The sequence below is a fragment of the Andrographis paniculata genome, unplaced genomic scaffold (assembly GCF_009805555.1).
Source record: "Andrographis paniculata isolate CXL003 unplaced genomic scaffold, ASM980555v1 Contig76END, whole genome shotgun sequence".
NCBI classification, from domain to species: Eukaryota; Viridiplantae; Streptophyta; class Magnoliopsida; order Lamiales; family Acanthaceae; genus Andrographis; species Andrographis paniculata.
In genome coordinates, this window is record NW_026137613.1 from 2,023,755 (window position 1) to 2,038,631 (window position 14,877).

Here is a 14,877-nt window from a genome sequence, read left to right on the forward strand (position 1 = left end):
TAATATATATATATATATATGGGTAAAACTATTTTTTTAGTGCCGTAACTGGACCCCCTTAAGTGGAGTCTTTCGCAAACTAGTTACATAAGTGAAAAATTTTCGTTGTTTTAGTCCTCCGGCGCCGGAGATGCCCGCGTGGCTCGCCGGAGGTAATGTGTCCGCCAGGTTAGCGACACCTGGCGTTGACCCGGCGGATACGTGGATTTTTTTATTTTTTTTTTATTTTTTAATTTTTTTAAAACTTATTTTTAATTTATTTTTAATTTTATTTATATATTTTTAATTTTTTAATTTGATTTATTTTTAAAAAAATAAAAAAAAAATTGAAAAAATAAAATAAATCCACGTGTCCGTCAGGTGTCGCTGACCTGGCGGGACACCTGGCGGACACGTCATCTCCGGCGAGCCACGCGGGCGTCTCCGGCGCCGGAGGACTAAAACAACGAAAATTTTTCACTTATGGAACTAGTTTGCGACAGGCTCCACTTACGGGACTAAAATGATAAGGGGGTCCAGTTACGGACTAAAAAACAGTTTACCCTATATATATATATAATGCAATTTTTTTTTTATTGTCATAAATATTCTGCAATATTTTTAAAGTAGTAAATAATTAAATGAAGTATATTTAATTCTTATTCTACATTTTATCTTATCACAAGACTAAAATAAATAGAAATTTTTTTTTTTCTCTTATCATATAACTTAATTCTCAAATTATCTCATTAATACTATCCACTTAAATTCACGTATAAAAAACAAATATATAGTATTCCCTCCGTCCCACGTACCATGTCCACGTTGTCGTTTCTATCTGTCGTACATTCCATGTCACTTTTATTTTTTGAAAAACGATTACAAACTTTAATCTCATTTTAAAATTTTTAATTTATTTATTTTTAATTTTAATTAAACTAATTAGTTATCTTAATCTTAATTTATAATTATTTATATTATAAGATAATTATTATCACTAATATATTTTTAATTATCTACTAATTACACCCCTCCTAAAATATCGTATCTATAGTGTAACAGACACAGTATATAGAATGAAGGGAGTAATATATATATATTGATAGTATAATATATAATTTTATCTAGCATAATATATTGTAATTTCAGCACAGTAATCAAATTATATAGTATAACACAATATATAACTCATATATCATATATTTTTATATAATATAATATACTATATTAATCTGTCTTACGATAAAATATTAATTGTGTAACAACATAATCAAATTAATACGGCGTTGACTTGACAAATCAACACCGTAATTGTCTATTTAATAATAATAAAATATTTCAAAAGAAATAATAATAATAATAATAATAATCTTCACAGTCACGCCCGAAAAAATCTGCAAATATCTTTAATATAATATAGATGTATAATATAAAGGTAGGAAGTTTTCTGAACAAAATGAGGCATCGTCTTCTGCAATTTTATTTATTTATTTATTTATTTTTCATGTAATTAATTGCCATACTGACGTATCACATCAAATAAATATACTTTTCCGTCCAATTTACCGTGTCTGCTAAACTGTACACAAGGTATTTTAGAATGAATATAATTAGTAGATAATTAAGAATATATTAGTAAAAATAATTATAAATTAAAATTAAAATAACTAAATAGTTAAATTAAAATTAAAAAAAAAATTAAAAAATTTAACATGAGATTAAAATATGTAATTATTTTTCAAAAAAAAAAAAGAAAGTGACATGTAATGTGGGACCGACAGAAATGGCAACATGGACATAGTACGTGGGATGGAGGGAGTAATATATTATATATATATATATATATATATGTATAGATAGGGTATTTGGGTTTGATGACGCGGGTAAGAATTTTGTGGAACTTGTACCTATATTGTAGGTATTAGTTATATATAGGGTTTAAATTATAATAATATCAAGTGAAATTATATATTATAATAATAATAATAATAATGGTGCATGCATGAGTAAATATTTTATTTGAAATGCTTGGCTCTCATCCATTTCTTGCATTGGAAGCGTATGGATATTTTGGACGCCACATCCATCCTCTTGACTAATATATATATATTATGTCATATAAATTATTATGAATAAGCATATACAACCCATGATTTACAATATATATATATATATATAGACACGCTATATTTACACAATAATTTTATAAATATCTGTATTGTTTAATTTTTTAAAAATCACATTAAATATATATTTTTTTCATAAAATATTATATTAAATAATAATTTTTTATTATTTTAAAATTAATTTTTTTTTATAGAGAGAATAAAATTGCAGAAAAATAAATTGTACAAAAAATGAATTAAATAGAAAATACGAATTAATTTTTCTATTTGGTATAACATAGAATTCATGTTGAAAAACGTAAAAAATATACTCCATCAGTGCCATAAATAAATATTCATTTGCTTTTTGCAAGTAGTTTTAGAAATATTAGTATTACATTGGGATATAGTAGGAATAAAGTATAAATTACTAAAATAACCTTATTAGTATGTGTGAAATAAAGGTAATAACATTTGTGTAATATATTGTTATTGGACGGAGGGAATATATATATATATATATATATACAATAAATTGGATGAATCAATTTAGATGAGACCGTATATTATAAATAAAAACTAAGAGAATAAATTAATTATGGAAAATAATAAATAAAAGATCATTTCATTGAAAAAAAATTTAAAATAAATATTGTCATGTATAATAATAGTAATAATAATAATAATAATTTTGATATGAATTTTTATAAACTTGGACCAATACTCTTTTATAAAAATTAAATAGTATAATAACTAAATAAATAAAAATACACATCCAATTATACAAATTCATTTATTTCAATTTCTCAGTAAATGGAAAAAATGAAAATAAGATAAATGAATTTCCATTTCTCTAATCAAAATTTTTTGTACCAAACATTCCCTCACAACGAATTGACATAAGAGAATGAAAATCTTTTTTTTTTTTTTTTTGAGTCAGAAAATAAAAATTGAGAAATAAATTTATTTTTATTTCTCTTATTTCATTTATCTCTCGTACTAAAAAAAATGAAAGAAATGAATGGTAAAGTATTATGTTATAAAACAAAATTATCTTTTTTTTTACTATTTAATTATTATAATTTTTAAAATTATATTATTTCAATTTTACAAAAATTATATTAAATTTATTTTTCAAGTATTTAATTTTTACGATTTTTTAAAATATTATACAAAATATAATCTTACAAAACATGGTATATAATTTATAATTTTTTTTTTTAAAATCACCAAATATATTTTTTCGTGAATTCTCACTCGTTATAACTTTCTTTTGTCTGATTAATCATTTATTTTTGTTCGATCTATTCAGATACCTGTATTCTATACTTTCGTTTCTTTGCAATTCAATTATCTCTGTATCAAACGTCCCCCAAGAATTTTCAAAAATCTCTGTCTAAACGGCCATCCTATTTCGTTGGTACCCAATTATTGTAAAATAGTTGAAGGTGTCCAAGTAGTGAAGCAATGGCATGTTCAGTTAGAATTTGATCAAATCAATCGAGTGTATTCGAGCCTCATTTTATTGCATAACATTTTTGCTACTATATTGATGAGTAAATTAAGAGCTATCTCCAACCTGCGCTGGGTTGGGTTATTTGGCGTCGGTTGTCTTCAACCGACGCCAAATTTTGCGCCACTTTTTTGCGTTGCTCTATATATATATATTTTTAATTTAAAATTTATTTTAAAATTTTCTAAATTTTTTTAAAAAATTATTTTAAATTATAAAAATAAACATTTGTTTAAAATAATAGAAAAATTGAATATTTGAAGAATAATAGTAAAAAATGGATTTATAATTGAAGTAAAATTACCGTAACAACTGCATATTTAGAGTTAAAATTGGATAAATAAAGTTAACGGACTGGAGATAGCCTAAGTTCATCTAATGCACTAATTTAATAGATGTCATGATGCACATTCATTCTTTACCAACACAATTATATGTAAAATCAAACCAATTTTGTCCAAGTCCCATAAAGGATACCACAATGTGGTGTGGCGGTAGATTCGTGGTTGTGAGGTCAGAATTCACGCTCCTTTCACCTATATTGTTGCACATTATCTATAAATTATTTTTTCAAAATATAATATCAAACATCTTTAATTTATTTTTTAGAGATTTATATTACAAATTAATTTTATATTTAAAATATAACACCAATATCTATTTATATCAAAATCATTTCAATTCAAAATTTTAATATTAAAAACTCAAATTCAAACCCACCAAACAAATAAGAACTTATACTATTTTTATAAAATAGAGGTGTGTTCCCCAAAAATAGAAGGCCAAATGAATTCTCAGCTAGCTATCTTTACATTTGTTTTGAAGATTATATTCGTCCCAATTCAAAGTACTATTTTATCATTTTTTAATTATTTTATTCAAAAATATCAATTTTTTATTATAGAAAAAATAATTACATAGTAGTATCAAAATACCATTTAGTTTTTATGTAAATTACAAATATACAATTATATATAATTAATTTATATATAAAATATTATCTTCATCTCTAAAGAAGAGTATCATTGACTTTTCGCCAGATCTTTAAATATTAATTATTATATTAATATATAGTATAAATTAAAAAAAAAATTATACAAATATAAAATATTTGTAATATTAAATATAATAGCGCAAAAAACAAATGATATCCTTCTTAATAGTATTATTATTTTTTAATCACTACAAAACTTAAAATGACCATTTGAATTGGAACTGGGAAGTATGAGTAACTTCATGCCCAAAATTATTTTCAAAGTAATCCACTGCATTCCATGGAAAGTCAATCATCCCTGAATAACTATACATCATGTCCTAATAATTTTCAGTTTTTCTACTGTTTGTTTTCGAAAAAAATATACTTTTTTCTCTCACAAAACATCTTAATATATATTTTTTTAATACCAAACTTCTTTCAAACTCATTAAAAGAAATACACCTAAAATACTTCCTAAGTCTCAACTTAAAGTACTTTTTTTACTAGTTTCGTTGGTCCTTCAAAAGTATCATTTTCCTATTTTAGAAAATATAATCATATACTAATATAAAAATACTCTTTTTAACTTCTACTTAAATTACAAATATACCATTACACATAAAATTATTTTGTTCGTAAAATCAAAAGGCAAAAATATCAAAATCTTTTACATACTTTCCACCAATAAAATATTCTAATTCTTTAATCTACTATAAAACCTCAAATAAATCCTTTGAATTAAGACAGAAGGAGTAATATATTTTATTTGAAATACTATGTGATGTTACCTAAATATGTAGGAGGTATAAGGTATTTGATGTGAACCCAATGGCAGGCCTTCAAACAAACAAATAACAAGCAAATAAATAGTGTGGGAGTGGAATCTGTGTTCCTTTTTTGAGTTTTTTTTTTTAAAGTTACATTATAGGGTGTGTTTGTTTCGGGGTTTAGATTTTGATTTTTAGTATAATATAAAAAATAAAAAATATGTGTTTGATTTGATATTTTGAAAGGAATGGAGGAAAATGAGATGATTAAAATCCAATCCCCCAAACAAACACACCCTATTTGTACTACAATATATATGTATATACTTTTTTAATCTCCAAAACATTCCATCTAAGTATTATTTAGATAAAAGTCCAAACCTCCAAACTCAATACAAACTAAAAGATTTTGAACACTATTTAATACTCCCTCCGTCCGTGCAACATTTCCTTTTTGATATGTCCTAAACACCCTGCAATATTTTTAAATTAGGAAATAATTAATTATATTTAATCTATATCCCCACACTTTTATCCCATCACATCACCCTAATAAAAATAAAAAATAAAATATACATTTATCTCTCCATCACATCACCTAATTACTCAATTATCCTGCTTAATACTTCCCATCTAAAATCCCATGCCCAACTTAAATATAGCACCCTATTTGGGACGGAGGGAGTACTAATTTATGTATATATAAACCTTCAATCGGATATACCAAACCCACAAAAAGATCAATCATAATTAAAAATCTGTAATTTATGTATAGCAATATGAAGGCACCATATATATAGAAAGCAATCTGATGATCCAAATTAACTACTTATAGTTACTCAAAATCTTAATTTTCTAAAGCTACGCAAATTTTTAAGTTTCATGTAAGCATATTTTTTAACTGAAAACTCGCAGCATGAACATGTCCATCTAAGTTCAACCTAATTCTACACTACCACAAGAATGGTGATCCTCCTCAGACAACAATGGCGACTGTTTCTACTAAGAAAGCAATATCCTAAATCCAGAGCAAAATCAAGGTATCCAATAATTGATGTATATGATAATTCCCTTGTCAATACTTACACTAGGTGCAACAGGCTAATCACAAAATGGATTATCCACATAAAATGTAAGTCCATAATAAGTCATACTACAAGGAATTCTTATCCTCAGCTAGGTCTTGCAGCCATGGTGTGTCACAACTCCGATTCACTCAAGAAAATTGGTAAAGAAAAATATAATATAGACCACTATATATAATACGATCCAAACAATTCCTAAAGCTCTAGCATATGAAGGATATATGACGATTCAAACATGAAGGAATGCAGTTTCGCTACTAAAACTAAAATTTCCCCAAAAAAAGTAACTTAGATAGCGCAATTATTGAAGGATAGTGCAATTAGACTCTATACAGAAACTCTTAAGAGGATAGTGCAATTAATGAGTAACTAATTCTGTGTTCATATGCAGGAGTACGATTAACGAAAAATCTTCGAATCCTTACCAAATTTCCACCAAACAGAATTTGCAAACAAGCTCCTTGAGTAGAAGACTCACACGTCTGGCATTGATTAAGAACATAGGCATCAACGCATTACAGCACCACCATCCATGAAGAAATCCTGATCCGTACCTGAAACTGTTTGATACATTTTGCAGAAAATGAGCGCCGCGAAACCAATTGAAACAATTACAATCCTGCACACGAAGATCACGTTGATCGCCAAACAGAAGACGATCGTAGCCGTCCACGTGTCTACATCCGAATCCATCTGGCTAACTGCGTGGGGTTCACTACTCCAGGAATGTGGGCCCCGCCCTCACTCATCAGCAAGGCTGACACGTCAGCATAGCATTGCGGCTTCGGCTTTCCGCTCGGATCGCCTTCGCTAGATTGGCTCGGCTTGTCTCTCCTCGGTTCGGCTCTAGCCGGCTCAAACCTCTGGCCGAGGAGAGTGCCTTTGGATAAAAACTCCAAAGCCATGTAGCCGGCTAGGAGCCGGTTAGAGGACGGCTGGTGTTGGCCGGGTCCCTTATACGACGTCGTAGTCGGCTTGGGGACACTAACGGCAGGAGTGACGGACGTTAGAGAACTCGATGACGTGGCGATATGAACGGACTCCATCTCCTTCCGCTTCCGTGACGCCGCCTTCGGCGTTAGTACTCTGGGAGAACTGTAGCTCATCCTGACCGTCTGATTTTCATCCGAAGACAGAAAATCAATAGCAGCCACGTCAGCAAGATCTTCTAAGGGCAAAAGAGTAACTTCGCTACGAACGCGACAAATTCGATTTTGAAAAAACAAAAATATATTGGAAACAATTTCGGAAATCTCAAATTGCAGATGAGAAACGAAAGGAACTAAAAATTGTGCATTTTGAATCAAAAATCAAATAAGAAGAAAGTAAAATTGAATTTTCGTAAAATATAGTAATCGCAGAGAAAATCGTTCAAATTTTGGGAGAAATTTTCAATGAAAGAGGAATCAAGGTTGGGACTGCCGGAGAATTGAGAATCGGCGCCGTGCGCGGCGGATCTGGACCGGAGAGATGACCGAGAGCCAAGTGGCTGCGCCGTCGGAGGAATCGGCGGCGTTGTTGAGGAGAGGGAATGGAACTCAACGAAAGGGCGAAGCGACGGGCGGTGGGCAGCGACAGTTCTAGAAATTTATAGAAAAGTGGGAGGCGGATATGTTGCCCTCTCGGTTGAATGAATTTACCAAAATGCCATCGGTGGTGTGAGCATTCATTATGTGTGGTTATTCTCTAATTAATTAACTCCCAAAATAAATAAACGCATAATTCATTAAATAATTACGTAATAAAAAAATAGTCGTTTTACAGATTGTGTTTTTTTATTAATCCAAAAAATTTATTATTTTTTTTAAAAAAATAATTATAAATTTTAATTATATTTTAAAAATTTTTTTATTTAAATTAAACTATTTAGTCATCTTAATGTATAATTAGTTTAAATAATACACTTATTAATTATTTACTAATAACATTGTTACGCACAAAAAATAATAAAAATAATGGTAGCAGGGTCTTAAAGGAAAGTAGGACCCGAAGTCGGGCAGAAAAGAAAAACATTTTGCGCTCAGGTCAGTTGGTCTGGTCGGTTGGTCCTCGATCGGATCGACAGGTCGGAAGGTCTGCGGTCGGATAGGTAGGTCGGTTGGTCCTCGGTCGGATAGGCAGGTCGGAAAGTCTGCGGTCGGGTAGTCAGGTCGGTAGATCATCGGTCGGATAGGCAGGTCAGAAGGTCTGCGGTCGGATAGACAGGTCGGTAGGTCCTCGGTCGGATAGTCAGGTCGGTTGGTTAGCGGGTCGGATGGTCCATAGGTCGGAAAGTCTGCGGTCGGATAGTAAGGTCGGTTGGTTAGCGGGTCGGATGGTCCATAGGTCGGAAAGTCTGCAAGTCGGCTGCTACGGAGGTCGGGCAAAGTAAGGTCTGGTAATTGATTGCCCACTTAAGTGAACAGTAGTTTGGTCGCTTGGTGGGGTAGGCCAAGGAGTCTTTTTGTCCAGTGACCAGTTAGTCGCTGGATTAGTCGGTTGGGTTATGCAGTTGGCGAGACGGTCGTTGCAATTGACCATGCGACGTTTCAAAACGTTTCTTTTGGACAGTTGACGGCGGTTGCTGTAACCGACCAGGCGACGGTTCTAAGCGTTTTCTTCAAGGAATATTTAAGGATTTGAATTTTTCTGGAGAAGACATCTTCAATCAACTTCAAACAAAGCAAAGTCATATTCGGGGATCACCACTTTAAATTTCTAGTATTTTAATTTTCTAGTTAATTATCTTATGTACCGTACAGTGTTTAGAGATTCCTAATGTCAGGCACTAATTAATCAAATTTAAGGATATTTCCATATCTTTGAATTTTACTTTTTGTTTGTTGAAAAAATACATCACCAAATTGACGACCACAGTGGGAGAAAGACAAGATTGCTGATCCTACATCATCAGAAAATGTCATACAACTTAAGTCTGGCCGAATCATCAGAAAGATCACTATGGCAGGCTCACAACCTCAATCATCATCAGTACTAGTGGGAGAAAATATTTTACCACCTGGCATGTCAAATCCAGGGGAGATTCCCCAACCACCTACCGATTGGTTGTCTTATGTTCAACAATTGAACAATCAGCAAACTTTGGCTATGCAGAATATATTGCGCGAGCATCAGAACATGTTGCGTGAACAACAAAATCTAATGCAGAACATGTTGGATCAGGCGTTCTTCAGATTCACCCTGCATTCAAACATGCCTCCATCACCCTCTCGTTTTCAGGCGACTTTTCCAGGATCAACGTTTGCAGGGCCTACATACGTTGACAGTACATTTCCAAACGTCACAACTTTCAACTGAACAGATATGGGGAAGACTCCTCTAACTTTCCCAGATAATGTTCCTTTGGGACCGAGGGTTGATAATACCCAACCGAATGAGAGGATGGGAGGACAGGCTCATAATCCCATCCCAACCGAACCAACTGTCCCCAGAGAAGAAAGATTGGGAGATCATATTCATAATCCCATCCCAGACGAGCCAGCCTTCTCTAGGGAAGATTTTGTTCCACCCAAGATAGATTCGGAGGAAATCGCTCGAGTCTTGTGGGTACATTTCGGAATTAATCTGCAAACAATGAACCGACCGGTGTATCAGAGGCCATTTCCGGAAAGGATCATAAACGATTATCCTCTCCCGAGGAATTATCGACCGCCAGACTTTCATGTTTTCTTGGGAGAAGACGGATCCTCCACCAGAGAGCATGTTGGTCGGTTCACCGCACAGTTAGGAGAGATCGGTAACAACCCCTTTTACAAATTACAACTGTTTAGATTGTCTCCTACCAGAACAGTTTTTCGTGGTTTGTCGATCTACCACCTGGAAAAATACAAACCTGGGAAGGTTTGGAATCGGCCTTTCATGCAAAGTTCTTTATTCATCTTCCAACAGTCTCACTCACAGACCTTTGTGAGATCGAGCAGATGCCGGAGGAGACCGCCTCCCAGTTCATAGAACGGATGCGATTAATGAAGGGACGTTGCCCGACAATCATTGAAGAAAGCGACATGACCACTTTGGTGGTCAGGAAAATGCACACCAATCTTCGGGAGGCTTTGACAGCCCACGATGTTCGAGATCTGCCTAGTTTAGCATCCAAGGCAGGAAGGTTAGAATTATTTTTTAAAGAGAATGATTGCGGCTTCAGTCAGGGGGAGGTGTTGAAGACATGATAGTGCAAGGTCGACCAACGTGTAGGCCACCGCCAGTCTACGAGGAATGGAGGTCGGGACCAACGTAGCCTCAAGAGAAGAAGGTCGGATCTGAGGCTGATGTGGCCTCGGATGACGGCCTGCAAACTCCTAAAAAGATCACTGAAAGTGACGCTTAGGAGTCTTGAGGAGGAGGCTTATTGTTACGTACGAAAAATAATAATAATAATAAAAATAATGGTAGCAAGGTCTTAAAGGAAGGTAGGACCTGAAGTCGGGCAGAAAAGAAGAAAAATTTGCGTTCAGGTCGGTTGGTCCTCGGTCGGTTGATCTGGTCGGTTGGTCCTCGGTCGGATGGGTAGGTCGGAAGGTCTGCAGTCGGATAGGCAAGTCGGAAGGTCTGCGGTTGGATAGGCAGGTCGGTAGATCCTCGGTCGGATAGTCAGGTCGGTTGGTTAGCGGGTCGGATGGTCCATAGGTCGGAAGGTCTGCGGTCGGATAGTAAGGTCGGTTGGTTAGCGGGTCGGATGGTCCATAGGTCGGAAAGCTTGCAAGTCGGCTGCTACGGAGGTCGGGCGAAGTAAGGTCTGGTAATTGATTGCCCACTTTAGTGAACAGTAGTTTGGTCGCTTGGTGGGGTAGCCAAGGAGTCTTTTGGTCCAGCGACCAGTTAGTCGCTGGATTAGTCAGTTGGGTTATGGAGTTGGCGAGACGGTCGCTGTAACTGACCAGACGACGTTTCAAAACGTTTCTTTTGGGCGGTTGACGGCGGTTGTTGTAACCGACCAGGGGACGGTTCCAAGTGTTTTCTTGAAGGAATATTTAAGGATTTGGATTTTTCTGGAGAAGGCATCTTCAATCAACTTCAAACAAAGCAAAGTTAGATTCGGGGATCACCACTTTAAATTTCCAGTATTTTAATTTTCCAGTTAATTATCTTATGTACCGTAAAGTGTTTAGAGATTCCTAATATCAGATACTAATTAATCAAATTTAAGGATATTTCCATATATTTGAATTTTACTTTTTGTTTGTTGAAAAAATACATCAACAAACATAATTCCTAAAACTTTGTATTTAAGTTAAAAAAGCAAATTAGTTGAGACGAAAATACACTTCTTTAGCCCCAAATCTATAATTAGATATTTTACTATTTAGATTGCATTTTTCTCAAAGAAAAAAAAATATATATATATATCTTTTTCACAAAACATTCCATTCTCTTCCGTTTTAATAGAGTTGTCTTATTTCTTTATTTTCGACTGTCTCAAAATAATTATCTTGTTTTTTTATTTAGTAATCGTAGTCCCCACTTTATACAAAATTATTCTTATTTTTCCAAACTACTCATAATTATTACTCTAATTTATTTTTTAAAATCATTAAAAAAATAAGGGTATTTCAATTTTTTGACTTTCTACTTGATACCCACTTTTAATTAAATATTATTATTTATTAATTCTCGTGCCCACTATCAATAAGATATTTTTTTGGAACGGAGAGAGTACAATAGTCTAACACCAAATTTAAATCGAAACTTTTCAAACCGCATCAAAGAACACAATATATTTTATAAAAATAGTACTACTATGTTTTACGTAAAATTATGATGATTTCACATTAAAATTAAAATTACTTTTCAAAAAACGTGTTTGTTTGTAGGTTTGATTTTTGAGTTTGTGTATTTGAATAGTAAAAAATTAAATTATAATAATTATTTGATGTGATATAAATATATGTTAATAGTAATGCTTTGAATGTAAAATAAATTTTTAATTAGGGCTGGCAAAAATTAACCCGATCTGATAACCCGACCCGAATCTGACCTGAAATAGTTGGATTTGGGTTGAGATTTTTGACCCAATTAATAATCGGGTCAAACCCGTTTAACACATTTAATTAAATGGGTCAGGTTAAGGTCTACATTTTCGACCTGAAAATAACCCGTCTAACCTGTTTAATAATATTATTTTAAATTTAAATATATTTTTTAAATTTTATCAATACAATTCATTGTTAATTCAATTCTTGAATATCGGTTTCATGATATGAATAAATAATTTTTTGCTTTAATATGTATATATATTATGCATTTAAAAATTTTGTTAGTATAAATTTTATTTTTAAATTAAAATTTAAAATTTTTAGATTAAACGGGTTATACGAGTTAGATTCAGGTTGACCCGATTAATAAAAGGTCAGGTTAAAGTTGCAAATATCAACACATTTAATTAAATAGGTCAGGTTCAGGTCAAAGGTTTTGTAACCCGTTTAAGCTGATCCGAACCCGAACCCGACCCGGCATGATCTATTTGCCAGCCCTATTTTTAATATAATATAAAAAATAAAAAGTAATTATTTGATTTGATATTTTTGAAAAAAAAAAATTGAATAGTAAAAATTTTTAAAAAAATACACAAAAAAGAACACAAGTATTTGTTTATATCTAATCACAATTATTATTGTTCAGGAAACTTTAACAATTATTATTGTTCACGAAACTTTGGTTCTGTTTACTTGTAAGATTTTAGTTATGATTTTACTATCTTAACTTTTTTTTCCTCCAAAAACATCAAGAATGTGTTTAGCAATTAGCTGATAGCTGTTAGTTGATTCGATTAGTTGTTACCTGTTAGCTGATTCAATTAGTTGGTTTGACTAACTGATTCGATTAGCGGTTTGTATTAAAGGTTTGGTAAAATAACGGTTTAATATTAGTTGTTTATACGTAAAATGACAATTAAAAATATTTTATATTTTATTTTAAAATATTTAGTTGAATTTTTTAGGTGCGTAAACTTTTTTTAGAATTTTATTATTAATTTAAAAATTAGAGAAATTTTATTTAAATATTTATTTTTATTATTTTTAAAATATTTTGTAAAGAATTAATACAAGTTTGTTGAAAAATATATATTTTTCTCATTAGAAATAGTATAAATATAAAAGAACAAAAATTATTAGTATATGTATTTTTATTAGATTAATTTTTAATTAATATATATTTACATTAACTTTATAATTTTAAATAAATATATTCATTTTTAATAAAAATATTATGTGATAAAAAATACTATATAAATGAATTAATAATATTAATATTTTTATATTACCTTTATTCTAAAAATTAAAAAAAAATTATAAATAAGATAATTGACATCTAAAAAATAATTATTTTAAATTTATAAACATTGATCTATAAGTTATTAGAAGAAAATATAATTAAATAATTAATAAATAGTGTAATAAAAAAATCTATATTAATATATGTGAAAAAATTAATTAAATTTAAGGGCAAATAAGGAATAAGAAAAATTAAAATGAAAAAGCTAATTTGAAATGTTCGGATATACAACTTTTTCAAAAATAGCTTATTGGATCCAATAAACTAATTGAAAATGTTAATTTACCAAACATTAAAATTACCTGGTTTGCTAGCTAAAAGTTCTTCGATAAGCTAAAACTCTTTAAAAAATTGTTTACCAAATACCTTCCAAATCAAACACTCATTTTTTTTTTTAATTTTATTATACTAAAATCTAATTTTACATTCAAAACATCATATCATTATATATTTATATCACATCAAACAACTATTTCAATTCAAAATCTTACTATTCAAAATCAAAATCCAAAACCAAAACATCACAAGTAAACATGAGTGTGTGATCTTTTATCAAATTTTTTCTCTCCAACAAAATTAAATCAAACATCTATTTTTTTATTTCTATATTATATTAAAAATTAATTTTATATTCAAATATCATATAAATATCTATTTATATATATATATTATACAACCATTTTAATTCAAAATTTTTATTATTCAAATTTTATACTCAAAATCCAAACCTTAACAAACAAGTGTTAATTAATATCCATTCAAAATTACAATACTCACCATTTCAATAGAGCATGACAATAAAAGTTAAAAAGAAAATAATAATAATAATAATAATAATAATACTCTCTGTATGGTGAATATGTTAGGGAAAGTCTCAATTCTTAAAATTATATTTTTTTAAAAAATTAATATATTAGATAAGTTTATTATTTTATATTATTTACTCAATTTTTATATTTTATATTAAAAAAAATTAAAATAATTTCACTAAACAAACAAACTCAGTATTTTTACGATTTTTGGTAATTTACAAAACAAATACTTGAAATTATATAAAACTAGATAGATACAAGTAAATATGGGTATGTTTGTTTTATGATATAATTTGAATGAGAATTTTTTTTACGTGGAGTATAAGAAATTATGTAGGGAATATAAAACTAATAAATATGTGATATAT

At 30.5% G+C, this 14,877-nt stretch overlaps 1 protein-coding gene across 1 annotated transcript; it reads right to left on the reverse strand.

The window, feature by feature from the left end:
• Positions 1-6,759: 6,759 nt before the first annotated feature.
• On the reverse strand, positions 6,760-8,014 carry LOC127266432 (uncharacterized). The gene has a single exon (XM_051296678.1). It carries the CDS (start codon positions 7,529-7,531, stop codon positions 7,103-7,105), a length of 429 nt encoding a protein of 142 aa, XP_051152635.1. The 5' UTR covers positions 7,532-8,014; the 3' UTR covers positions 6,760-7,102.
• Positions 8,015-14,877: the final 6,863 nt, after the last annotated feature.

What these genes read in the sequence shown, in the direction of transcription:
- LOC127266432 (XM_051296678.1), bottom strand. Translation starts at nt 7,531, where the DNA reads ATGAGCTACAGTTCTCCCAGAGTACTAACGCCGAAGGCGGCGTCACGG.